General features: G+C 31.9%; 4 protein-coding genes across 7 annotated transcripts in view; 2 read left to right on the forward strand and 2 right to left on the reverse strand.

Annotated features, from left to right (window-relative positions):
- The first annotated feature begins 985 nt into the window (after positions 1-985).
- Positions 986-2,552, forward strand: LOC123708074 (NADH dehydrogenase [ubiquinone] 1 beta subcomplex subunit 5, mitochondrial). The gene is made up of 3 exons (XM_045658567.1): positions 986-1,164; positions 1,270-1,480; positions 2,265-2,552. The coding sequence occupies exons 1-3, from the start codon at positions 1,010-1,012 to the stop codon at positions 2,469-2,471; spliced, it is 573 nt and encodes a 190-aa protein (XP_045514523.1). The 5' UTR covers positions 986-1,009; the 3' UTR covers positions 2,472-2,552.
- Positions 2,553-3,077: 525 nt separating this feature from the next.
- LOC123708054 (ensconsin) overlaps positions 3,078-27,308 on the reverse strand; it is a 38,818-nt gene continuing 14,587 nt past the window's right edge. The window contains exons 3-8 of one of the 2 annotated variants that reach the window (XM_045658522.1): positions 8,737-8,799; positions 6,482-6,679; positions 6,037-6,163; positions 5,599-5,777; positions 4,552-4,703; positions 3,078-4,410 (exon numbers count right to left, since the gene is read on the reverse strand). In XM_045658522.1, the coding sequence (XP_045514478.1) occupies positions 3,945-4,410; positions 4,552-4,703; positions 5,599-5,777; positions 6,037-6,163; positions 6,482-6,679; positions 8,737-8,799 (1,185 nt within the window). In that variant the 3' untranslated portion in view covers positions 3,078-3,944. Of the gene's footprint in view, positions 4,411-4,551; positions 4,704-5,598; positions 5,778-6,036; positions 6,164-6,481; positions 6,680-7,353; positions 7,717-8,736; positions 8,800-27,308 lie in introns of those variants that run through there. The other variant, XM_045658532.1, reaches the window with a different exon arrangement.
- On the forward strand, positions 10,225-18,820 carry LOC123708062 (endothelial lipase). Of its 2 annotated transcripts, none has more exons than XM_045658546.1 (8): positions 10,225-10,508; positions 11,806-11,905; positions 13,069-13,217; positions 14,144-14,210; positions 14,568-14,755; positions 15,070-15,288; positions 17,935-18,088; positions 18,554-18,820. In XM_045658546.1, exons 1-8 carry the CDS (start codon positions 10,466-10,468, stop codon positions 18,615-18,617), a joined length of 984 nt encoding a protein of 327 aa, XP_045514502.1. In that variant the 5' UTR covers positions 10,225-10,465; the 3' UTR covers positions 18,618-18,820. The 2 variants fall into 2 exon arrangements, with proteins under 2 accessions (XP_045514502.1, XP_045514512.1); XM_045658556.1 differs by having other exon boundaries at positions 15,070-15,284.
- Positions 18,887-26,765, reverse strand: LOC123708042 (malate dehydrogenase-like). Of its 2 annotated transcripts, none has more exons than XM_045658502.1 (7): positions 26,455-26,765; positions 25,435-25,636; positions 24,082-24,226; positions 20,928-21,113; positions 20,302-20,502; positions 19,872-20,083; positions 18,887-19,217 (listed from the first exon to the last, which is right to left on the reverse strand). In XM_045658502.1, exons 1-7 carry the CDS (start codon positions 26,696-26,698, stop codon positions 18,956-18,958), a joined length of 1,452 nt encoding a protein of 483 aa, XP_045514458.1. In that variant the 5' UTR covers positions 26,699-26,765; the 3' UTR covers positions 18,887-18,955. The 2 variants fall into 2 exon arrangements, with proteins under 2 accessions (XP_045514458.1, XP_045514466.1); XM_045658510.1 differs by lacking the exon at positions 18,887-19,217 and adding an exon at positions 19,361-19,674.

The following is a 27,308-nucleotide window of genomic DNA, read 5'->3' on the forward strand; positions in this document are numbered from 1 at the left end:
ATTGAAACAAACCGTATAATTATTTTTTTACAATTTATATTGGTTTTGAGTGAAACGTGTGGTTTAAATCTATTCTAATTTTACCTGTTTTCTTAAACGAATACTTTATTATGATAATCTTATATTCAGACAAAATTCATAACCATGATTAAAAAATGTTTGCAAGTTGTAGTTTTAGTATATTTATTTATTGTAATTGCTAAATAAAATTACAAATGAAAGTACATTGTTTCTTAATTTGGTCATTTCGGAATATTCGTATGGGATTTCCATCATACAATTACACATTCATCATAGTACAAAGTACATACAGTGAATATCTTTTATATATTTTTCGATGTTGTCTCAAAAATCCAATCACTTAATTTAAAGGTAATTCTATCTCACTATTGTTTTCAATACGTTGCCCGTTTTGCATACCTACATGTCGAACTCGATGGAAAGTGGTAAATCTCGCATGTTTATAATGATCGTTTATTCTTTTCTTTAAAACTTAAATTCCGTAAAGGTATTAATAATATCAAGTTCTTTTATTGCTAAAGTATTTGATCGCTAGTGGCATTCTACTTATGTTTAAATATTACTGTTTCATACAACAAAATATACTGATAGGTTTTAATTTGTAAATATTTTCCTATAACAAATAAAAATGTTAAACTTACAAGATATATATGTAACACATTCAAGAAGAATTATATTCAAGTCGTAAATTTAAACATACGCGTTACGTAGTTAGTTTAATTTCAATCTTTGTCTTGAACTGTGAAGACATTAAATGAGAAAGTGTCGTAAATATATTTTTTCTGTAAATAATAATTATGTTACATGCATTGTGTCAATAATAAATCTAATGCCTACTAACTTTTCAGAAGACGATAACGGTATCTATAGGCAATTAACCTAAGAGTATACATATTATATCGGAAAACTTTAGCTTGTCCATACTGTGAATAAAAAAATGCTCTGTTTATGTTGTCAATGTCAACTGTCAATTCACACATTCACAAAGATGGTCTCTTGGAGCGCATTAGGCCGATCTCTTGGCGTTAATTTAATAAAAACCAACTCAAAAATCCCTTTAGTTGGTCAAAATGTGAAGTTCTCAGTGGGAAAAAGCCTTTTTGGTGATCATGGACACAAAACTATGGCCATGCAGCCATCCAGGTAAAGTTCTGATATTGTGTGATAAGTGATTATCTAACCAATGTTATTGACAGATTTTATGAACTATAAAAATATGAAGTCTTAATATACTTTAATTTATTTCAGGTGGCAATGGCACAAATTCAAGGACATGTTACACCTTTATTTTATGGTTGGGCTTATTCCGGTTGGGGCAATTATCTTTTATAGCAATGTATTTATTGGTCCTGCTCAGCTGACACCAATACCTAGTGATTACACACCTAAACATTGGGAATATCACCGACACCCTATTACTAGATTTATAGCACGTTACATACACAATAGCCCTCAGCAAGTAAGTTTAACATCACATGCATCTTAAATTTCATACTAATAACTACAACAAGATTGTATATATTTTCATTTGTGTGGTTTGGGTTTAGAAATCCGTCACTCGAATTCGATGATACTGATTATATAGGTGTCTTGGGGAACCTTGATTGGAACACCTCCAAGTGATTTTTGCTGCCGAAGTTGTGTCTAAGTATTAATTTTTTTTGTGAAATGTATCGAAATTCAGAAACAAACCGTTTTCTACTTTTCTATTGGTTATTAGAGATGTGACATTCTACATAAAAAATCTTTAAAAAAACTTGCTATCATCAAATTCAGGCAACGTAATTCCAAACCCAACCCTTTAACCAACCCATTTGTGTGCTTGAAGCACACAAATGGGTTGGTTAAAAATGGGCCAATTTCTAATTCTTACACATACTTTTAAAACATGACAATGATTTGGTAGTAGGTCTTTACTTATCAGTCTGTTTTACTTTGTTGGGCTTGACACTTATTTAAATATTTTTTAAAAAATAAATATAATGTATGTTACTTAATGATAATGTAACATTGTAAAGAATTTATTATAACACAAAAATACAAATCTTTCCTCATTCCTCCTCTTCCTTAAGAAGCAAGCTTCTTAGGCAAATATGAAAACAAATTCTGGAATGTGTGATGTAGTTATACTTTTAGTGTCTTAATTGTGTAGGTATAATATATAATTTTAAGAGTATTTTTGTAAAAAAAATTCTCTAGTTTTCAATGAATTATACATAATTTAAAATCTTTGTTAATTATAGGAATATGAAAAATTCTTGCACTTTATTGATGAAGAAGCTCAGAAAATGAAACTGAGACAACTGGAAAAGGATGTGGTTAGTAAAATGGCAGAGAGACATGACTACCAAGCATATTATTACAGACCAATGATAAATAAATATCTTCGTGTTAACAAACAAACCGGTGATGAAATGTTGAATCGCTTGGGAGATGATTACGAAGAATAAATTTTTGAAGTTTCTGTTAGTATATTTAGTAATCAAGTGTGTTATAACATCTTATGTAGATAAATAAAAAGTATGATTGTGTACCATTATTTTACTTAAGAGTGGATGAAATAATTGATAAACAAGTTAAAAACTAGTTTACTGCCTACTTTTACAATGCACAGTACATACAATAATTTAGTGCTATAAAATTAAAAAGTAGGTATATTTCGAGAAGATGGATAAATATTACAAGAATTATAGGAAATATTATGATAGCATTGCACGATTTTTGTGACCTCTATCAATAATTGTTATGATTTAGCTAATTTATATAAAACCCTTATGATTAATCCTCTGGTATCACGCTATATTCGTGAACATGATACTGTACATAAATCTGTAGTTATTAGCTAAATGGTGTACACGCAGACAGACAGATGCATGCGTAATAATAAAAAAAGGTCCTGGGTGTAGTGCCAGATTGCTGACAACACAATTATTGTGTTGGATTTATTGGGAAAGAATGCTGCTCGCCTTAAAAATTATCAATGTAACAGACATACTTTGCTAGTCACTTCCTTTTATTGGAAGGTGACAAACGTAACAATAAAAAGCAAATTGGTAACATGTTTATTTATTTTACAGGAAACTTCTAACAAATGACCATAGAACGTCATTTATGGAATCTTACAAAATAAAAATCAACGCTTTATTATAATAATTACACTTAGCTTGATATGATCTAAACCTTTGTAGGTAGCTACTTATTTGTATTCATTTGAATTAAATAAAAAAAACTAGATAACTTACATTAAAATCACAGATAAAATTAACAAAGATCAATTTTGCATGAATGTTTAGTAAATGGATAGTGTTTTCATCCTTTACTTGTTAGTACAATTCATATATTTTATTTTAAAGCTTAAAATCCAAGACATGATATTTAAAAATTGATTGCAATAAATTATTAAACAATATAATATTTTGACTTGTTTGTTCAGTCTTAACAGTGTTTTAACACCTGAACTATTAAAAACATGATTTTATATGATCTATTATATTTATAACTTAAATGTAATCAAATTTTGTCAAAACATGCAGTTTATATAAAACTTCTTAAGTAGATTAACATATTCATTATTGACTGTAAATTATTTAACATTAGGTTGCTATATCTTTTCAGCGCTGAATGCTGCTTATCCACATAGGTCACATCTTAAAGCTTGAGTTCAACTCGTGCAATTTAGTTCAATTCGTAGTATTTGTCAAAATTTGATTTCATTCACCAATGTTGGATTTAGAACTATATATTATCGTGTAAAAATATGGCCTAACAAAACAAAAAAATACTAGTTAAATATTACAGTATTTAGATTTTTAAAGTCCATTGAAATCTATTAAAATTTAATTAATTGGTTTCATCCCTGGGTAACGTTATTTAAATCTATATTCTAAAGACGGCTACGAGTTTCTACTTGTAAAAACAATATATTATTTACTTTTCTCTTTTTCAACCTGTGCTGCAAGTTTAGCTTCTTTTTTGGCTTTCTTTTTTTCTTCTTTCGCCAAAAGCTTGGCTTGTCTTTCTTCTTCTTTGGCAAATAATTTCGCCTGTCTCTCTTCTTCTTTAGCTTGTAGCTTAGCTTCCTTTTTCGCTTCTTTTTCAGCTTTCATACGCAACTTTTCCTCTTTCTTTCTTTCAGCTGTTTCGTTCTTTTTGTTATCATGGCTTTCATTTTTAACTTTTTCGGTTTTGGCATTTTCCTCAGATTCTTTCTTCTTCTTTTCTTCTTTTTTGGGTTTTGCTTTGGGGTTATCTTTTATTCGTTCAGTCTCTTTACTGTGATCTCTTGATTTTGGTGGGTCTTCTTTATTCGATGGATTTGAAGTACGGAAGAAGTTTGGCTTTTCTTGTTGTGGTGAAGTTTCTAGTTGTGTTACTATTTTCTGAGCACATCTGAAAAAGGACTAGTATTATTTTCATATCACTATGTAATTAGTATTACAGTCTTAATACATTTGATTATATAATGGAGTACAGCGATATGTTTTACGCAACCAGAATATATATTATTATAATATATGTTAAAGGGTACACCTTATCCTAGTTGATGCAGAAGCAGAATTAGCGCTCTCTCGCCGCCCCTCACGGAATTCTCTTTGAAATTCCCGAATAGGGGGAAGTCTACCGGAGGCCTCAGGCGCAGGCCCTCCTGTGTAGCTGTGTACTTGATATTCTTGTAATCGAGCCTGTAATATTAGCGCTACATTAGTATTATCATAAATAATCTAGTGTAATTTTTAATATTATTGGTGTCCTGTATAAAGGACATGAAATAATGATTTTTTTGTAATATGTTACTATTTAAAAACAATTTTGTGTCGATTGTACTAATGTGCAAAAACGAAACTAGACTAAATTTTGTTTCTTCCTGTCAAACACGCATAACCTATTATAAAAATCTCTAAATAGACAGACTTGACTAATCCAAATTTTTTTTTGCCTTAAAAATGGTATAACATCAGAGTCGAAACGACGCCATCATAAAAATTACTTAAATAAAATCATAAATTAATAAGTAAATCTTTTTATATGTGTTGCTTTGTAACCTTTTAATTTATTTATAAATGTTACACATTTTGGATCATGATAGAGCTATCAGGGCCATGATCTTTGTACATACGGTAGTAAATATATTTAACTCGACCATGCATTGTTATAATTTGGCACAAGCCACAAAATATCATAAGTAGCATTAATCAAATAAAATAATTCGTTATTATCCTTTAATACCATCTTTATATTTATGTATTATTGTCTTTGTAGATCAGGAAGTCGACAAATATCATCAAAACGCGGTAGTGGTTTTTAAAACTTGCTATTAAAACTTCAGGCGTGAACTATTCACATGTACCATGTAGTCTGGGCTGTGAAGTGCGGCGACTTGTAATATTTTATTTAAAGCGAATATATTTTATATCATACGTAGTTCAGAACGATATTTATGTTTGTTTACGTCATCAACTTTATTAGTTTTGTCTGTTTTAAAAACTAAAGAATTCAAATATATATTTAAAAAAATATTTATAATAGTTGGTTGTCGAGAAAGGTTTAGATCAATATGGGAGTAAATAATAAAAAAACCTTCATGCTATGATGCTGTGAGCGTCGTAGGGAGTTGGAGCCAGGCTGGCGAGGTTTGGGTGGCGCTGAAGGGACCCGGGGTATCGCGCCAAGGCAGGCTCCCCCACATTTGGACCCTCCACATAACTTCGCTGAACACGTGCCAGTACCCCCGCTATTTGATGATGCAGAAGACACACCTGGAATAGGAGAGCTAATCTATACTATGCTATTTATAAAATGATAATTCTTCTGATAGAAATTGATTTACAAGCAATTTTATATAGATACATTCAAGGCGATATTTAAATCTTACTAGAAAATTAAGCGTGCCAACGTAGGATCACGCAATAAAACCTAATATGTACCCGAGCGACTATTGAGTACGTTTTTAGATGTACCTTACAATTAATTATAAAGTTAAGAAAGGTACTAATACACTTTAGATATATTGCTCACCCGAAATTGAGGACTCCCCGCTAGTAACAGAGTACAGGGAAGCTGATGCCGGCACTGAGCGGGCCCCCACAGAATACGATGAAACAGATCCAGGTACGCCCCACGGCTTACTGTTATTGCTTGTGATCTGAAAAATGTTTGGTTTGTTTATAGTATCATAAGTTCTATTAATTTACGAGTATGTATGTTAATACGCGATGTTAGGTAAACTCAATAATTTAAAAATTATTTAGTGCATTGGCTCTTTTAATGGAAATATTGCCTGGTTTTGTTTTAAAACGCGAAATAATATCGAAGTTTGTGAGCTAGGATTATAGATTTAAAAAGTGTTTATATATCGTATATTAATGCTCTCAATCAATCTTACAGCATTTTCAAAGACAAATTAATTAGCTGGCCTAAATTGCTTTAAGTACCTATAAATGTTATTTGTCTATGTCTTTACCTGCCAACTTTTGCTAGTGACCAGCCTGGGCGCTTGCCGCAGCCGCAGTATCTTTGCCCTGCAGATGACACAGCGTAACGGAAGCAGGCGTTGGCTTACTGCCATCTGGATGGTCTTGACAAAACACCGCCGACACACCACACGGTGACCGCACGGTGATGTTTGCATCGTCGCTTTTGCATTCACACATATTACACACTGAAATTTAATGAAATACCATATTCGTATTAAAGGAAAAGAAGAAGAGTGATCTGGAAATTTCTGTCTTTGGTATTGAACTAGTTAAACTACCTATTGTGAATTTAATATTAAAGCATCGGTTTATTATTATAGGTACTCTGTTACATTTAAATATACAAGATACCTTAAATAAAGTATCTGAAATACAATAAGTGATACCAAATGAAAATAACTTTAAGATTGTATCTGAAATAACAAACATAAAATACTTTAGTAAAACATTTTTTTTTTTCAATAAAAGTTTATTTTCTTATATGTAAATCGCGCTGATTGCGCAAACATGGCACAAAAAATATAAAAAGTATATGTTTATTTGATGTATTGCAATGTTTCTAAGTCAGCGGTGCTTTTGGTACCCATTTCATTTTAAAGAACGGATGTAACATTAAAGCCAATATTGAATTTGCTACAGGCTCTAGCAGAAAAAATCTTTTAAAATGTTTACGTAAGTTTTCTTCATTCACATCCAGCAGACATCTTAAACATCTCGGATAACAATGAACCATAGTATGTGTTTCTTGTGGGCTTTTAATAGCTTTTGGTATTGGGAAGTCTGTATGGATTTCATTTAAGAAGTGAATTTCATTTTCCTTCAACGGAGTTAATTTTAACATTATTATGTTTTCACTAACCGTTCTGTACGACTAAAAGATTTTATTAAGAATTGTAATAAGACGTCCATCGAGTTAAAGTAAAATAGATACGAATCACGGAGCATAGCCGATGGAATTTCGTAGGAATAAAGAATTGTCATCGTCATCCGCCACGAACAAAGACTCCATGGTGCGTTCAGTTTTATATACGAAGACATTGACATTTAACATTAATGTCACCATTGAATCCGCTATCTATTACCAAAAGTATTTTACCTAACATAGCATCTACGAAGTATGAACGCTTAAAGAAACACGAAAAAGAGGAACTTTAATCATACAGAATTCCGTTTGGTTATTATGATCATATATATGTTCAAGATATTGAGAATATATTTACTTTAAACCCAAATAAGCATCTTCGAAGTCTTGCCCTGAAATCAAACACGGTACAAAGTAATGGGATTGCCTTGCAAAATTTCTTCCCACACAGGGAGGTGCCTCTACGGAATAAACTTCCTTCGAATGTTGCCCTGCCCTCTCCACTAAATCCTTTTAAAAACAATTAAGATTGTTTCTCCGTTTCCTAAATACAAAAGAAAAAATATAATACAAAAAAAAAACAAAAGGTATTTAAATACAAGATAAAAATTACTCGTATCTTAGATAAGTTACATCTCTGGTAATATCTGTATAAAATTACAGTTTGCCTTTTTTTAATTTAAGAATTCTACATACACTATACTCTGTGCGCTATATTCTGTGCCCTTAATTCCTGTCACTTTACCATGAGTTTATAAATGCTATTGAGAAATGCGAGAAATACTTGTTACGATTCATTCTTGAATTATGATTTGTTATACAAATATTTGAAAGATTTTACGTTACATACTTTACCAAATACCTTATAGAGTACGGTGTAGCTGATACAACTTATAAGCTAAAAACAAAATACTATAATCTAATTTGATCTATTTAGAAGAACCAATATTTTTATATTATCTTTTATTTCGTATACAAACTACAAAAGTTATATTAGACTACACCGAATAAGCAGCAAATTTAAAGCCAAAAGCAGCCGTAAAGCTCCCATGTATACATCGCAAATACTTGCGAAGCCTTCAAATCTCTTGGCGGTAATTGAAATCTTAGTTTATTTTTAAATTTACGAAAATATCAATAATAATTTTCGATCAATCTTTATATATCGTTCAATATTTTCCCCTTATTAAAAAAACCGGTCAAAAGCTTATCTTAGGACTAGAAAATTCCTGACCATTTATTGAATCTAATTATAGAGCAGCCATTGTGTATTTTAAACAACAGATTTACGTAATCGTAAGTATTACTTAATAAGTCTAAAGTTTTTGTAGTTATTAAAATATGATATTTCATATAACTAGTTAAAATAGTTATACTAACTTCTTCCTCGGGTGAAGTTGCGAGTTCTGGTTCATTTTCTTCAAGCTTGTTGAGAAGCTTGTCCTGTAACAAAAGAATATCCATTGAATAGAACTCCTTTGCAGGCATGATATAATACTTAAAATTTGTCAGTAAAAATTGTGATACAGAATTAAAATATGTTTTTTTATGCTTTGTTTTGGTCTGTCCTTTATATTTAACACATACACCCAACAAAAATGTATTTATGTTAAAATTTTGCGAATGCCAGTGAATATTTAATTACATGCTTCGCTTAGCCCTGGCTTTGAACACGACGTAATCAGCTTAGTGCTTTGGTTACTCCTTGGGTCTTATTAACGAAATAATGAGGTCAACCAAAATTAAACATGGTGCTTATATGAAACTATTGTTATTATTTAAGATAATATATAATCCAATTTTCATTATATTAATCAACAACAAAGCTAATTAGTGGTGATGAACTTATTGAACTTTGTTAAATTGTCTAAGGCAAGTGATGTCAAGACTTTTTTTATTTTTCAGCAACAAATTTGCAGGACATAACAAAGTATATTGTTCCCTCTATATATATATATACATACACTTTCTTTGTATAATCAAATAAATCATTATTATTAATTTGTTTCCGGTGGTTCACTACTAATTGAAATATATTTCTAACTTTGTCTTTGGCCAAGTCTTTTATAATTTGTTTGTATTGAAAATTGCACCTTAACGCTTAGATTGGAACAATATTTTGCCATTTCATTGAAATCGTTTCTGTTTTATTACAGTTATTTCAAGTACTGGCCTAGGCCACAGATCATAAAATAAGTGGAAAATATTCCTACGATTCATAAATTACGTTACACTTAGTAATTTCAATTCGACTGTTATGTAATTTTAAGTTTGTTAATATTTTAACTGTGGTATATAATTTCAGATTGTTTTTTATATAAAACTCTTAGTACACTTAATATATTATATTTCGTTAGATGTAAAAACATAGAAAGTACAAAGGATAACCCCCTCTAATAAGTTAACCGTTTAGGTAGCCAATACGTTTTCCGTCTGTTGCAAGATAGATCAGCCTTCTGCGCCATTCCGAAACAATAGTGGTGTATAAATCAATTTGTAAAGTACGGATATTTGTCACATTTATTTATTTGCAAAATACCTAGGGAGTGATAAAGATAGCTATTTGCTATTTTAGCGCGCTCGGCGTGTATAGTTTTTGTTTCGTCGGGATGGATCTCGGATCTATTAAGTCCAAGTAATATTGCACCTCTTTTCTTAAAATTATAGGCACTTGTGAGATAGTCTCAGTATTAGATTGTGAAATGATTGCCGTTATTTCCCCTACTTAGTCTAATGGTTGCAATCAATTCGATAAAGCACAATTTTAACCAACCTTTATCGTAGATTAGGTGAAAACAATTGCATAATTTATAGTGACGTCAAGAAATCATAGTAGTCGTTGTTTTAATATTAAAATAGCCAGTCGTGTGCTAAGATTGTTGGACCAGAACAAAAAAATACGGTATTTTGTACGGTTAAGTAAAAAAGTTATCTTACGTATATCTTTGTAAAGTCACTCAAGTGACAGAATATTTAAAACGGTTAAATTTTTAAGGAGTTTCCACGGTGGGTAATGCGAAACTTCTGCGAGTTCGCGAAAATGAGAGAGTGGTTTGAGTTTTACCGCTTTTTCTTAAGTTAAAACTCCTTAAAAGTAGTAATTTAAAAAATGCTTGTTGGACCTACTTGTCAGTTGATGTCGATATTTATCGGTAAGTTTTTGAATTGGTTACTTATATAATGTTTGACAGGTCTTAGAAAAGACAGTTTAAACGAGAGAATGTATTTTTTTTATATAACAGGAGGCAAATAGGCAGTAGGCTCGCGTGATGTTAAATGATACCACCCGCCGCCCATAGACACTCACATTGCCAGAAAGCTCGCAAGCGCCATGCCGGCCTTTTAAGAAATGGTACACACTTTTCAAATTGGTTCGTTAGTGCGGGCAGCTGATTCCACATAATGGTGGTGTACGGCAAACACTGACTGAAAAATACTCAGTTATGGATCAACAAACATTGAGGTGATACAGATGATATTTCGTATACCGATTAGGTACATCGTCGCAGTTGTACAACACCATTAAACTCATTGACGAAGTTGATTTGTTTGGAAATAAATTAAGCTATTCGATACTTTTATCGCCATCAGCAATTTGAATGGGTTATAAAATAAGGTATACAATACGGCTCTTCATTATAAGGATTATTATATATTGTATACTCTCAACTCAAACTAATCATATACCGTCAATATACATTTCTCTTTATTTTAAATATGTACTATGTGTGTAACAAAGAGGATATAATTATCAATTAGATAATAAACGTACAACTAAGACGTAATAAACAAAACTGTTGGAATGGGACGTCCTTGTCAATTGTATATTTTTATTTGTAATAAAAAAAAACTACTCAATGTCAACAATACATATAAGAATACAAAGATTACTATATTATAAGAAGATTATTATAGGTATCTGACTTATGGTTATATTATTGTAACAATAATGTAGATAGCTGTGATATAGCTTTTCATTAGACAGAATTAAAATTGCAAATTCTATAATGCCCGTTCAATAAAAGCTTTTATAACGGGCTTAATTAAAATCTGGAAATATTTAGACTAGTTCCATGTGTCGTAATTTCGATTTGAAAATGAGAGATAAGGACAAAACTTTAAGTATATGAAATAACCATTAGGCATGCATGTACCCAATTATTGCAATTTTATCTATGAAAAATAGCAATCCATAGTATTGTCTTTTGTTAACATAGCTTTTACACATTAAGAAAACACTTTTTAAACGGATTGAAGCTATGTATTATGTAACGGTAATAATACATAGCTTCAATCCGTTTAAAAAGTGTTTTCTTAATAGCAATCCATTTTTATTATATGAAGCAATACATAACTTCATAACTTGTATGTCTATAAAATTAAACGTCATAAAAAACCTCTGAACTATTTATTATACAAGCTTCGGTATTATATTTCATATGTTTTCAGGCGCAGTGCAGGTAAGTTTCATGCCAGCGCCCGTGGGGCAGTGTCAAGACTGTTGTCCGAGAAATGACCGCATTGACATCATATATAAGCTTTTTACAAGGTACGATGTTATTTTAAACGTAAGTTTTTGAAAATCATACATCGAATAAAGTCACTATTTTGCAACAGACTTGTTTAATTTGTTAACTTGATGTACTATTATTATTTTAAATCGAAATCCAGTTACATGTCATTATAAAATTGAACCATAAACAAATTTAATTCAAAAGCGTGTTGTCAACAAGCAAAGAGCAAATGTGAAATATCTAATACCACCAAGTTAAATAAATTATTAGGTCAACAAGGGAAAATCGTACTCCATTGTCACTTATGTGAAGTCACGTAGAGGTACACCATTCATCATAAGTTATAGAACAGCTGACGGGAAGTAGCCTTCACGGCATAATATGCATCGTTTGTGCTCAATTTGTACGGCAGAAAACTTTGTTGCTCTGTTTTATAAATTATGCTGAAATATATTTCAAAATTGTAATTGGACGTTTGTGCATTTTTTGTTTAAGAATTCCTATTCCGGAACTAATCAAAAAATATACGACACGCTGTTTTTGTTACCTATTTATGTAAATTTTAAATTTATAATTTACATTGTTATTTAATCATTCAAACAAAGATTATAAAACTTCACTCTTAGAAGGAAAGCTTTAATTAAGTTCTAATTTTTGTCCTTCTATTGGTGCTTTGATAAAAAGTGTCAGTGCTTTAGTTAAACCACTATTATACGGCTAATTTTTTTTTATGAAAAGGGTGAGCAGAGTATTGCTACTTCTTATATTTTTTTGTTTTTATAAATAACTCGGGATCGGGTAGGATAAAAACAACGATTTACTTTATGATAACTAGACTCGTCTAATGTAACAATATTTTTCTAATTCGTGTTTTATGTCAATTAAAATCTTTACTAATGAATACCAATTTAGTACAAATAAGTCAAGTTTTGCGTAATTCAATTGTATTCAAATGCGACTGTGCGGGTTTGACACTAAAATGTATATATTATTAAAATGTGTAGTTATACCTCTGCAACTTGTTCACTTTATACTGATGCTTTTAGTACGTCAGTAAATGCGGTACTACGATTCCTTCAAACTACATTATCGGATTCAATCGAATTGGAGGCAGTTTATTATAATCTGCATAGTACCATATATATATTTAATGACTGTTAGTTACTACAGAAATCAATTTTAATTTGAAATATTACAGACCATTTCTGGGTACATTCGAAATCATCAGAAATAATGATTTGAGGTCATTGACTCGAACCAGGTTTAATACCTCTCATCCAACTATAATTTATCTATTTGGTTTTTCCGAAGCCTCTACGGGCATCAGCACGTTAACTTTGAAGAATGGTGAGTTGAAATGTTTACAAAAAAGCCTAATACTTATTCCTGACGAAAGTATAATGGTTTCAGTTTGGAAATTACTAGGCTAATCCTTACTAAGAAAATAATGAGTGCACAGAAATGTGTCTGCTTCAAAACGTCTTATAAGTGGTTTTTGAGGCATATTTGTACTATGGCTGTACTTTATATTAAGAATACTGTTTCTATTAAGAAAATATTAGTTTATAGCAATATTTATGACTAACTTGTTTAATGTAATGTTGTGAAAGAGGGCCTATACATATATATTATACGAATATATAATTTATATTTGTTTGTAATAGATTGGATAGTTGTAGTGGACCAAAGATAAACTAATAAAATACAATAAAAATACGGCGCAAAAGTAAAATCTATATTTAGAAAAATACAGTAAGAATTATGAAGAATATATGCACGAACTACTAAAATACGTCAAATATGACGCCACAGAATATAACGCCTCCGTCACTCTAATAACCTCATCATTTCCGTCATCGTTATATCGTAAATATTTTTATGAATTTTAATGTAGTATTTTCCATAAATTATGACGGGTTTTAAAAGAATATAGATTTATAATGGCCATCAAATCTATAATATACATATATCACGAATAAAAGTGAAATTAAATAAAGTTATATTACTATCAAATGTCCTGTATGATGTTATTTACGTTAGGTAGGACGACATAAGTATTTTTGTTGCTGCGCCACCACACCTTAAATCTTGCGTCATTTAATTAAGGGAATCACTCGTCACATCCAAAAATTCCAACCAGTCATTTTTAAAATTATTTGATTTCAGCTTTTAAATTATATTTTTATAATTAACTTAAGTATTTAAGCTTAGATATTTATTAAGTGAAATACATTTTGAGCATATGTATCTATTTTATTCTTAAATTTTTTCAGCTTATTTGAGTACAGGAGAATACAACTTTGTAAGCGTTGACTGGTCGAGGCTTGTTGCATTTCCTTGGTAAGATGTGTATTTCTTATTGTATATTAAAAACTGACATCTCCAAAGGTTCATAAACACTCGGAACATGTGTAACGACCCCTCAGGGGATAAGAATCACGAACTGACTACCGCATGATAAAATTCAATACGTATTTGACATAGGTACGAGAGTCATAATTAGCGCCAAGTATCGACTCTGAATCTTAGCAATAAAGTCCTTTTAGAATGCTTATGAGTTTCGTAGTTACTTAGATCAATATTCAGAAGAGAAAAGTTTAGATAACTAACTTTGTTGTCAAAATATTTTAACGTGTGGGCATCTAACTACTATCTTCTAATAACGATATTATTAAATAATGTACCAGCTTTTTTCAGGTACGTATCAGCCGTGCAAAATACTCGTTACATGGGTAAACGACTGGCTGATTTTATACAATTCCTGAATTCAGCGGGTGTGCCCGCAGGCTCTTTGCATGTTATTGGATTTTCGTTGGGTGCTGAAGCGGCTGGCTTCACAGGCAAGGAACTTAAGAGAAGAGGTTTACTTTTAGGAAGGATAACAGGTACTACTAAGAAATTTGTGATTCCAAATGTTATGTTATTATATTGCGCGATCTACGTTGTAATTTTATCATTACGCGTATTAAGAGAACTACGTCAAAATTGCAAATAAAAACGTTCGGATTGATCGACTATACAAAATATCAGCGCTAGCCCGTTCTCGAACATTATTAACCAAATACAAATATCTCAAAATTAAGTTACGACTCGCTAATTTTATATCAATTAGTTAACATTTATTAAGTAGTATAAACATTTTACGGTTAGATATTACAGTAAATTAATAGTTAAAAAGCGTAGCTTAATCTTCTTTCAGGTCTAGATCCAGCATATCCGGGATACAGTTTATACGACAGTGGAGGTCACCTTAGTAATGGTGACGCTGCATTTGTAGACGTCATACATACAAACCCTGGCGTATTTGGCTTCCCGCAGCCAATTGGTGACGTAGACTTTTACCCTAATCACGGGGAATGGATTCAACCTGGATGCTGGATTGATCAGCTGCTTAGGAATCGACAAACGAATTTTGTATGTAAGTTAATTGTTATAGTGCTACTTAAGAATTCGATAATTTTCTACAATGTTCAGGACTTCTTGATATAAATAAATAATCATCCAGAAGAATTAAAAAAAATATATAATAAATTTTTTACAACAACATTCACTAATCTAAGGTCACGAACTCCTGACCTGTGTACTACGCACCTATAAGTTGTTTTAGAATAATAAGTCCGACTTTAGTAGTAATATAAACTTGAAAGAAACGAATGAGTAGTTTAAAACTATGTAATAGGTGCAATTGGTAATGTGTAATTGATTTTATAAGATAATATCATTTTATTACTCATGGCTTATGAATATGGCTCCTTATCTTATGGCCATCACCCAAAATGAAATACTTTATCAAAGCTTTGGCTTATCAAAAGTCGTAAAAAATGTAAAAAATGTTGGCCTTCGTTGGAATGGAACAATGAATTTGCGACCCTTTCGGCGGGAAGAACGATCGATGCTCTGACGTCATACGGATGCTGCAGAGGCGGGAGGGGGAGGTAATAATTACAAACGGGGTTATATTCCCCAAAAGGTTTATGACTAAGTACGCCTTTGTTGGTACGCTATTTACTAGGTGCTACGCGTGATTTCGTGACGTAGAAGAAAGTTCTTTATGTTCTACTAACATGTGTATTGTGTACCTATTGAAATTATAACTTCTATAGTTAATCCTGTAATATCTTTACTATATAACCAATAAATATGGACATTTAATAGTTTACTACGAAGAACATATTTCATTAAGATTTCATTTCCTTATCAGACGTACCACGTAAGTACCATGTACCACTACGCCTATTATACCTCAATAATTACTTCGATGTAATTGTAACTAATTACTATTTTAAATCTATTTCTATGTGTATACTTAGGATATAGAATGTACAGAATCTCCAACGGAAGCTGAAAATATATAATTTTTTCACATTATATGCCGCTTATCTAACCTAATTAGGCATCATTTTAGCTACGTAAATCGTTAAAACCAGCCACAAGGCGTGGAGCAAACAATTGGATTATCACGAACCCAATTTCCAAAGGTGAAGGCTTGAACGTGAAATTGGTTTATTAGCCTAGACTGGAGGTTAGGTGCTTGAATTATTAGGTTAAATTTCTCCAAATATTAAACAAGATCTTAGATTATACTAAAATATAACATTATTTGAGTGAGACTAAGGCTAACGTTGTGACCGCAACATAATGTAGAAACAACGAAAACGTGCTATTAAAAATCTTAGCAATTAAGTAATAAAAGCGCGAAAACGGCAAATGAATTTGACAGCTAATTGGTGCCTTTCTGCATACTTAAACGGTCTCAACTCAACCAGGTTCAACGGGAAATTATTTTAATATATAACAACCTTAGAACTGAACTTTGAAGTAAATACTCTTCTAATTTTCCAACTTCTTGATACAATATTAGTAGTTTTAAAAAGATTGTTTATAAATCGACATTTGTCGTTGTTGCGTATAATAGATAGCTCAATATGTTTTCCTTTTTTTCTTTACATATCTTTAGTAATATTATAAGCATTACTATGTGTGTCCATAAAATCCATCTTTAAAGAAACTATATTAATAGTGGCAAATTAAATCGATTTTTAATTATAACAATAACATTGTTTATTATTACAAGTTTTATTTTAGCTTTGCCAAACAAAGAGTTATGTTACTTAATTTATCTGTCAAAAACAGTTTCTACGAAATCAGCTGTTTCTAGTAAGTTTCTATTGAAACAAGGTACTATTACATGACATTCGTTTGCTTTGTGCAGTTCAATGTTTGGCGGGACTCCAATCATTGAAGACAATAGCGCAGTGATTACTGCTGAGATCTTAGTTAATTATTTATCATTAGCTAATTATAGACAGTTGGCAATCTGACTTCATTTATCCCTTGGCGTTTCGTAGAGATCTCTGTGCATCGTCTACCGCATTTACCACGTGTGTTGAGAGGATTTGTTCGGATTAATATCTACAGTTGAGTTTCATCATCGGACATCGAGGCCAAATACGAAATTCCCGTAACACCTTGACGACTTTCGTTCCATGACTGCACGGTTTTAAGACAGTTTTTGTCGCGCACCGACTGTCCACTGAAGTATAATCTAACCAATTTGAATCAGGGTCCTTCAAGAAAAGAGCGTATCAATTCTTAACCGCTTTTGCGCGCCCTTAGGCATTGTAATGTCCATATCACTTAATATCAGGACAGCCTTCTGCCCGTTTGCCTTGTTCCGTAAAAAAAAAAAACAATTAAATGCCAATTGGCACAATCGATACCATATCAAATATTAATAAAAACAAATTTATGAATAGCTGATATATATATTCTTTTATAATTTCCTAATAAGTTTATAAAAGTATTTGAAGTTTACAGTATTTTTCACAAACAAATGAACTATTTGAGTGGATGTAAATCTTTTTTAAGAGGTTTTATAAAGATCAATAGCATTCTATTAATAGTCTACTACATGTAAAGCTGTGTACATGGGTGTGTATGTGTCTGTCTATGTTGTGTCATATTAATTATAATCATAATTAATTGTTTGTTTAAGAAATACATAGTAAACTTTATAGAGTTCCGAGTTATAATTAAATGCACTCAATTACTTATTAAATTTCAGATGGTTGTAGTCACAATCGAGCATGGAGACTGTATGCCGAATCAGTACAAAACCCGACTGGATTTCCAAGTACGGCGTGTCGAGATTGGAGGAGCACCTCATCACCTTGTGTCTTCAGTGTTGACGGATACATGGGATTAGGCGCACAACCATCGTAAGTCGAGATGATCCTCTATATACCGTCTGCCTATTCACAATCGTGACTGACTTAGGAATCGTTTTATTTGCGTTCTTCTTACACCGTACGAGTAGGTGTGTGCTCAACTGTTTAGGATATCCTTATTTCATTTGCAGATATCATGTTACTCTCTATACGAGTACAATGTTAGAGCTGTGATTGTTGCTATTGAATACAAATTGTGTAGAGAACTTATAGTCGTGGTTTTATGACCGGTACAAAAGACTCAGCATTTCGTTTTTTCAATTGTAAAATTTACATTGTTTTAACACATTCATATTTTAAAAGGAGACTGCTCTTGTTGTTTAAAATTCCCTAGTAATTGAGAAAATTTATAAATAATTGGTTAAACCTATGTCCACAAACACACTGGCTTCAAGTTAACCATTCCACAGTCTGTTAATACGAATGATGAGTAAGCCGACTTATTTTTTATTGCAGTTCCAATGGGAAACTATACTTGGCAACGAATGATCGACCTCCTTTTGCGAGAAATGGCCAATAGCAGAGGACATTGAGATATATTTTTAAAATATTGTGTGTTTTATTTATTTATTTATACTTGATTGATTTCAAAGTACATTAAGGACTTCCAAAGATGGTACTTACCAATTATATACATTTATAGTTGGAGCATCCCTTATTTCAACACAATCTGTTTAGATCAGTTTCGGGTTTACCTTAATAAATAAATATCATAATATTGTATAATCATTTTCGTTTGGATTTGGCAATATAGAGAAGAAATATTAAAATTATTATTTATTACGCAACTTTTTCTATTCATTTACATTTTACATTTTTTTTCACAGCGTACATAACCAACAAATATGTCTGTTTAGATTAAGTTGCTACATGGCACAGACAATCTTCTACGTGAGTGAATTTCTTGGCATAATGGAAGTCTGTCTTTGCAATAACTTCTCCACTAATGAGCTTCATATCACGATCGTGAGCATACCATTCCAATGCGTAATTAACATTTTTCGTCAATACAGAGAATCCCTCATCTAATAGCTCCAGTTCCGCATCACTCATCTTGCCAGGAATATCGAATTTATCAATGATACCCTCCTGATTGAGATGTACATCAATCGATAGGTATCTGAATCGAAAATCAACCAGTTATTTGCGATTTATTTTAAATATGTGTTAAATAAAATTAGTTAATTTAGAATCTACTGTATTTACACGGACGTTAAATTCAATTAAGTAAAAATATGTTGATGGAGCAATAAAACGGATTCAGACTAAAACAATAATTTAATAACGAACGCAACGAACAACAATGCTACGACGACGAAAACAAATATCAAATGTTTGCATAAGCACAATCATCAAAACGGTGAAACTCCTTGGGAGCGTAAAACTGTGTTTGGCAAGTGTCCAGCCTGCAGGTTGAACTGCAATACTTTGCGTACCAATCCTGTATCATTTCTTGCCGGTAACGTAATTCATTTAATGCTAGATTAAGCAGAGTAACCTCGGTATCTGTCATTTGGGGTAGACCAAGACTCTTCAAGATCCCCACGTCAATTATATCAACTGTGTTAGCGATAAATCTGAAGATAAACCTACTGATATAGTCGCAATTATGGACACAAATATACTGGAGTAATATTATTTAGTTTCGAAATAAGCCACTTTTGGTACGATTAAAGAGTTTAATAAATAATATTTAATTAGACCTCAAAATGAGCGTTCAAATATTATGACCCAATTTTTGTTTGGCCCAATTATTTATACTAATTAAGGTTACCTTGCTGGGGAAATAACTTGTCTAGCATCCGTTTCGACGAATCCACTGACCCGTGGTACGTCTTTACATAGTAATGCCCAGGCTACTTTAGTTACTAGATTTGCTAAGGCATGGGCTTCACTCAATTCAGCGGCTTTTTTACATTCTCCATCAGAACGAGCAATTGCACTAGGTGCATCACGCACTGTTTGGGTCATCATCAATGTATTGCTCTAAAAAAATAATTTTATATGAAGGACGGGTTTTTACAGCAATTAACAGAAAATTGATATGTGTTAATAACGTAGCATTTATAACCTACATTGTATGTTTATTTACAAATGTGTGTATTAATATAATAGGTACAGATTGAATTTTTCTTAATAAGTAAGCTTATTGAGTCAACCTGGAGGTCTACTTGAAAACACTTTGTGAATATAATTTCAACTACCTCACTAAAGTTAAAATATTGCACTGCTTTAGAAAACAAAGGCACTAAGGCGTTTCCTTCGGTTCCGCCGACGCAAGGCACTCTCACGTAATTTGGTTCTAGGCTTAAGGCGCGGGCGGCGAGAGTGGTAGCACGCATTTCCGGTACGGCCACAGAACCCAACACTTTCCTTGGATCATACCACCCCGTTTCCTTTAATGTCTGAAAATTGTACGTTTACTTCAAGATCGAACGATTGCACGAACCATAAGATCACTGTAAGCCGCTATAGATGAACCACGGCATAAATAGGTACTTGATAAGAATAAAAATAATATTTTAAAACTAATAACTATGAAGCTTTTCATTAGCTGGATAAAACAAGATGATAATATCGCTATATCTAGAAGAGGCGATCCGATTACGATAACATCGACAAAATGGCATACTTTACACAACTTTGTTATCGGAACAGATTGATCGCTCTAAGGCCCAAGTGATCTGTTTGTATAGATATCTCTAAGAAGTGGGTAAAAACAAATAACGTACGAAACAACAGAATAACGTAAGCTTATAGCTTTAAAGATCTTTCATATATGTTCTTACAAACTTTATGTAAATGGTTAAAAATTGTATCATTTAAATACCTCGGAAACTAATGGTACCATGCAATCAACAGGCGTAGCACACACAATTATAAATGCTTTAGGACATTCATTTGCAATAATGTCAGTGTATCGTTTGACAAGTGGGGCACTGTATGCAAATCTTGTTTCCATAGGCATATCTTGACTTAAGTAACCGTTTTCCAACATGAGGACGATATCGGAATTCTAGAAATAAAATCAAATGGAATGAAACTAAACGTTTTGTATGCCATTTTATTAAATAATTAATATGTATGTGTTTCGCTTCACAAAAAAAACTTTTAGTTTTATTTATGCAATTTTTTATCTTCTTGGCAGTCGTCGATATGTACGTAACCATCAAATAATTAAAAAAAAATAATAATTGTCCAGATCGACACCGTAGTAGCTAAATAACAATAACATATATAAATTGTATTGCAATTTAGATTTTACTTGTTTTGTCCTTAAGCCGAGGTTTAATGGAAGCAATCACATGGTCAAGAGATTTAAAATCACAATGTCGATGTCATATGCGAAAAGTTCAGGGCGTATGTTTTGTTTAAATGATATTTACACGTGAAAACATTAGCACCATTAAGGGTCAATAACACTTAGCAAGTGGCAAGGGTGCGCCATCGCGTGGGAGCCACTGAAAGCCTTTTTAATCACTTCTAAGCACAAGCTAAATAATTTTACAACTCGAGATCTTTGCAAAACTCATCCAAAAAATATGAAGTGTTTTCCTAAAGTAAAAATATAACGTTGGCAAAAATAATAAATGTAACATGCATGTAAAATAAAATCGAATACATCAATCAACTTAATTTTGATTTCACTGTAGTAATGAAATACTAACAAAAGCTGTGCAAACTAAATCTTTAAAGTAGCTTACACTTTGTTTCATCGAATTTCAGGCTATGGGTTTTGGTGTTTGACTGGCAATAGACTTTAGTGACAAGGTGCATCGTCTTCGTTAATTGGAATTTGATCGAATGCATATTAACTGCTGGATTGACAAAATAGACGACATACTGAAATTCAACTCCTAAGACTTTATTTAGAAAACCTATTTTTTATTAGATTGTGTTTAGGTTTAGTACTAATATCTTCATTCATCACAAAATAATTTAATATTTTTTTTAATAACCATTTTATTATAAGGGTATAAATATAATATACCAGTACGAAGTGTATATAAGCTGTGGCGAAGACAATGTACGTAAATAATTTAAGTCAATAAAATAAAATATTATTAAATGGCCTAAAGAAATATGGGTTATGTTTACCAGCGAGAAAACCATATTAGCTATATTTTGGATGAAAAGGGGAAACTCGATCCGCCTTATGGGAATTTCAACAAGCCAGACGGATTGGCGTCACTGACGCTCTGTTTTACGCAAGTCGAATATGGACTAATATTGGTCATTTGACTAGGAACTATTGCTTCGAAATGAATAAAACCTCTTTTAGGTCTCATGCTACGAAAGTTGTAACGTTGCTGACACCGTGGGAAAATTGTTAAAGTATCAAACGTATCGCACACGTTTTAGCATATAAATAAATAATTTACGTAAAATAAAATGTACTTTACCAGAATCAAATGAGTTTGTCGTAAATCGTAAAAATATTTTATATTTCAAATGTAACTTTCCCGATGAGTTGAATGTTTTAGAGCATGAATGATAGCATGGTTATTGCGTTGTATAATAGTCGCCAAAATAAAATAAAAACAATATTATAGAACATTCTTGAAATCATTATATAATTGGTACTACTAAAATAATATTATGTTCACCCATCAGGACAAAGCAAGAAAGGTACATAAAAGGAATAATATAAGCCATAAAATTTAAATTAGCAAGAAGCGGCTACATTTATTGATTAATAACAGAGGTTAATGACCGCTTGTACAATCCGAACATTATTCAAACATGCATTTTTTGTAGGATGCAACATTACAACAATAAAATGCGAATTTCGAGATGCTTTATCTGTTGTAGTTGTATATTTAGAAATAGTTTAAAAATATAAACTCGAGTATATAGTAGATAATAAAAAGCTTCTCTTTTATACTACATGTGTATAAAGGGTATTTATATACTACAAAGTTTTGAGTGACAAATGAAATGGTACATATTAAACTTATGTATATGAAAACCTTCCCTACCATATACTTTACACATGCAACGTGTTTGAATTTTATATTATACATAGCAGTAGTCTAAAATACACAATAACAAGGAAAATTTGTTTGAGGTTACTTCGAATTCTGAAATTTTATTGCAGCTCTTCTCGGAATTTTTCAATTATTTATTGGTGGTGAACATAACCACTATTCCGATAAAGGTTAACTGTTACAAATATTAAAAATCGCTGACACCGCATTTTATTGTCACAGTTACTACTTACACATTATATAATACACGTTAAAACGCTTAAAAAAAGATAGAATAAAACTTGTGATATTTTCGTATATCAAATAGTGCGAACGTCATTTGTTTTTTTGCAACCTTTCCTTTAAATCCTCGATATAGCTTTTAACTTTCGTGCAGCAAACATTTAATCGGCAAGTTAATTGGCAGTTGAACTTAAATAGGGCAAGTTTGTAGCCTAGAGCGTGGTGGAGTGCTCTCATGGAGATATGTAAATTTGGTGTAAACACGTGCAATAGCAACGTAATATAGAGTAGAGTACGTAGAGTAAAATTTATGTGATGTTGTCGTGTTAATTACATAATCTTATATGTAGTTCTACAACCCTTTTTTATGTGCATCACCATTCGATTCCTTTATATTGACTTCCTACTAGCAAATCTTCCTCAATAAATACATTTACCAACGAATGTTACGCAGAATCGCAGTTTAAACAAATAATATTAAGTATCTTGTCATACGTTTACTTGAAGTATGACGTACATCAATCCTCTTAGAATAAAAGCAGTAAGCAAGTTCATCTTCTCATGAAATACTAAGTTTATTGATATGTCGTGAGAGTTAAAAACTTTGTAAAGTACTTATTCAAAAGTTCAGTAAGTAGTACCTTACAATATTTCAATAACAGACAATGTTTTTTATCCTCATTAATCGATCCGGCGAATAAACATGGCATGGCTATGTTTAAAGAAAATTCACTCTATACGGACGATCCATATTATGAAACTACATTTTAGTACCTGTAAACATCGCTCTAGTTCATTGCAAGTGCAGCTAAAAGCTTCAACAAAGCAATTCGTATTGATATGCCTCAGATCCTCTACCACTTGAAAAATATTGCGGTTGCATGATTCGTTCGGTTCATTTGCTTCGTATAAACGTAATCTGTAAACGTATCGTGAACTTGAAAATTAATGATCTGAATAAATACAAGTAATTGTCAAGTTAGTGTAAAGAATTGGTATTTTCTATTTGTCTCAATACAGTCCTAATATTGATTAAATCGTAACACGGAGTTCTTATTTACTGAATTGTTGTTGATCGAACAGCAAACGCTTGTTAGAGACATAATAAGTCAAATTCATAAGTTATACGGTCATCAGGTACTGAGAAAAAATGTATCTTCTCTGAGAAGGCAAAAGTGAAAGAACTAAGATGTAATAAAGGTGATATATGAGATAATAAAATGATTAACTACGGAATCAATACTGCGTCGTAATGGACTGCGTAGTGGGCATCAAATCTGGCTATAAAGAGGACTACTAGTCCGGGTGGAATCGTAAAATATTTTATTACGTTCTTGTGAATGGTTGGAATTATGGCATGTCTCTTGTTTAAGTAAATATTTGATGCTATTATGAGGTTCGTGCATTGTTATGAAGTAGGATTTATGAGGATATTGTGTGATGCGTAAAGATATTTGGATGAAATGAACACGAGTTGAAGTTCCGTGGTTTGATAAGTTCAAATTGTAGGCAAATATTAAGATTTTCTATAGCCTTAAAAAAATATTCGTTTTTTACATAAATTTACATTTCAACTTAGGGTCCTTGAAAAAGAGTGTACCAATTCTTAAATGGTTGGCAACGCGGCGGTATCACTTAACATCAGATGAGATGATTATATAAAATAAGGCCAATTTATAAAAGTGGTAAAAATAAATATCCGTAAATATTTGTGTTCAACTTTTCGAAGACGAATATCCCCAATGGGGAATGAATGTGATATTTTCATGATGCGTATAATTGGGAACGAGGGTTGCTGAGACTTTCCTAAACTTTCTTTCCTAAAAGGATACTTGAGGTAAACGAAATGACATAATATGTTTTTCTAAATTTCATTTTTCGTTCAGTTGCCAGGACAATCGTGCTTAATTTACTTTCCGTCGAAATTTGTTTTTAGACTAATTAATGGTGTGGTCGTCTATCATATTTATAAAAATACAATCAAAATGTGATCCTATACATTAATAATCATTAAAATTTAAAGTTTAATTGTACTAATAAAATACATATCTTATATGATTTTAATTTATTATGACGATATATTTTATAAGGGTATATATTGTACACTATTAATTTGTATGAACTTACTTTTTTATACACGAGCACTGCTTTAGCAACAGTGCAATATACTGTCCTAGTGACGTATCCGCCCCAAGAATCGATACCTGGACGCCAGGCCGAGGTGGTGGCATCGGTGGGATCGGTTTGACAGGGGCAGGTAGCGCCTTGGGTTCAGGGACGACTACCTCCTTGCACACTTTCTCCTCACATTTAATATTACGAAATGGAGCTGTGAACGATTGCTAAGATGCACTTAATGTAAGGTGATGCAGAACATTTCGAAACCATTAATTATAATATTTTCCTAATTCGTAAAAATAAATAATTTCCCATAATTTAATAAGATGAAAGTGATTCCCTATGAATTTTACGTCACCTAAAGCAATGCATCCAATTGCTTTATATAAAAGTAAAAATTTATCTTTTCATGTACACGGATCGGCCATTTAATTGGCCGGTCAAGTTGTTTCCTCATCGGAATAAAAAGACAAGTAAGCTTGTGTAAAGAGACGCCCGTTCCAAATAAAAAAAAATCTAGCTGCCCATAAATAACGGGTTATCTTTAAAAATTTAAAGCGATGCTTTCAAACTAAGCTGCTAACCGACAAATCAGTTCGTTCTTAACCTAAAATTACTTAGAGCATTAGAAGGCATTTTTCTATGGAAAAGCTAATGGCATTTTCCTTTTGTTCGTTTTAAATGGAAACATGTTTCATGTCATAAGCATTTTCATCGTTGATGCGGTATGAGTGCAATTTCAGCATGCATATTTCAGATTTATGAAAATGGGTCAAGATTTTGCATCAAACCGGGTTTAGCAGGATTTGTAATGTTACATTCTAATTAGAATACTTGTTATTAGGTTAAGTAGCCTAGAGGTCTATACGATGATTAATTTTAGCATTAAATATTTTAAAAGGTAAACGTATAGGTAAAATGCGACTTGCCCCAACTTATAAAACTTTGGGGTGGGCATGAACGGCTACATCACTCCTAGATAAGATTTCTGGCCGTTGCTGTCTATTCATAATTCCAATACCGACTTACTGCCAAAGTTAGTGCCACCCTCGATAATTTTCAACTTAATTCTATGCAAAATTCCTGGCTTCTTTTTCTTTCTGCGTTCACATGGATAGGGTTCCTCTGGTATATCGGCATGAGCTCTTCTACAACCATCATTCTTTTTCGCATACCTCCTTTGTATTGCCACACCATTAAACAGAAGTTTCGAAGAAGTTACAACTTCAGACCATAATTCCTTGGCTCCAGAATTGACTACTGAAGAAAACATGACTGAAATTTAGTACTGCTGTATTTTCTTAATAAATTTTATTGAATTAAAACATGGTGTATTGAAAATTTTGTATGGAATGACGTGACAGTGTAACGTTTAAACAAGAAGATTTTTTGAGGATTTTGTTTCTTCTCGGAAAGTTTTTATATGTTGATTATTTTTTATACTCATATTAAGTAGAAACAGAATGATTATTTATAATACAGGTCGACAGCAAGCAAGATAACAATTAAACTAACTTTTACCTAGTACCTAGACAACAGGTATAAAGTTGGAAAAGGGCTCAAAATAGGCGTCCAAGTCAAGGAGCACAAGAAAATAGAGCCTTAGATATACAGATATATACTCGGATCATAAAACATGGGTAAACCTCTGTGGGTGTATTATATATAATGCTTTTAGTACTACCGGTACACTTCCAATCACCTACATATCTTTGTGTTACATATTTTTAAACCTCATACTACAGCTATGAAACACAAATTTCTGAAGGCATCTATAAATATTAAACAACCGATTGACAATTTTATATCTAAAAAGACAATAGACATCAAATATTTTTAATACATTATTTATTTGTTTCCCGTTTAAATCTACCTTGAACTTC

This window comes from Pieris brassicae, chromosome 1 (genome assembly GCF_905147105.1).
Source record: "Pieris brassicae chromosome 1, ilPieBrab1.1, whole genome shotgun sequence".
In the NCBI taxonomy this organism is placed as follows: Eukaryota; Metazoa; Arthropoda; class Insecta; order Lepidoptera; family Pieridae; genus Pieris; species Pieris brassicae.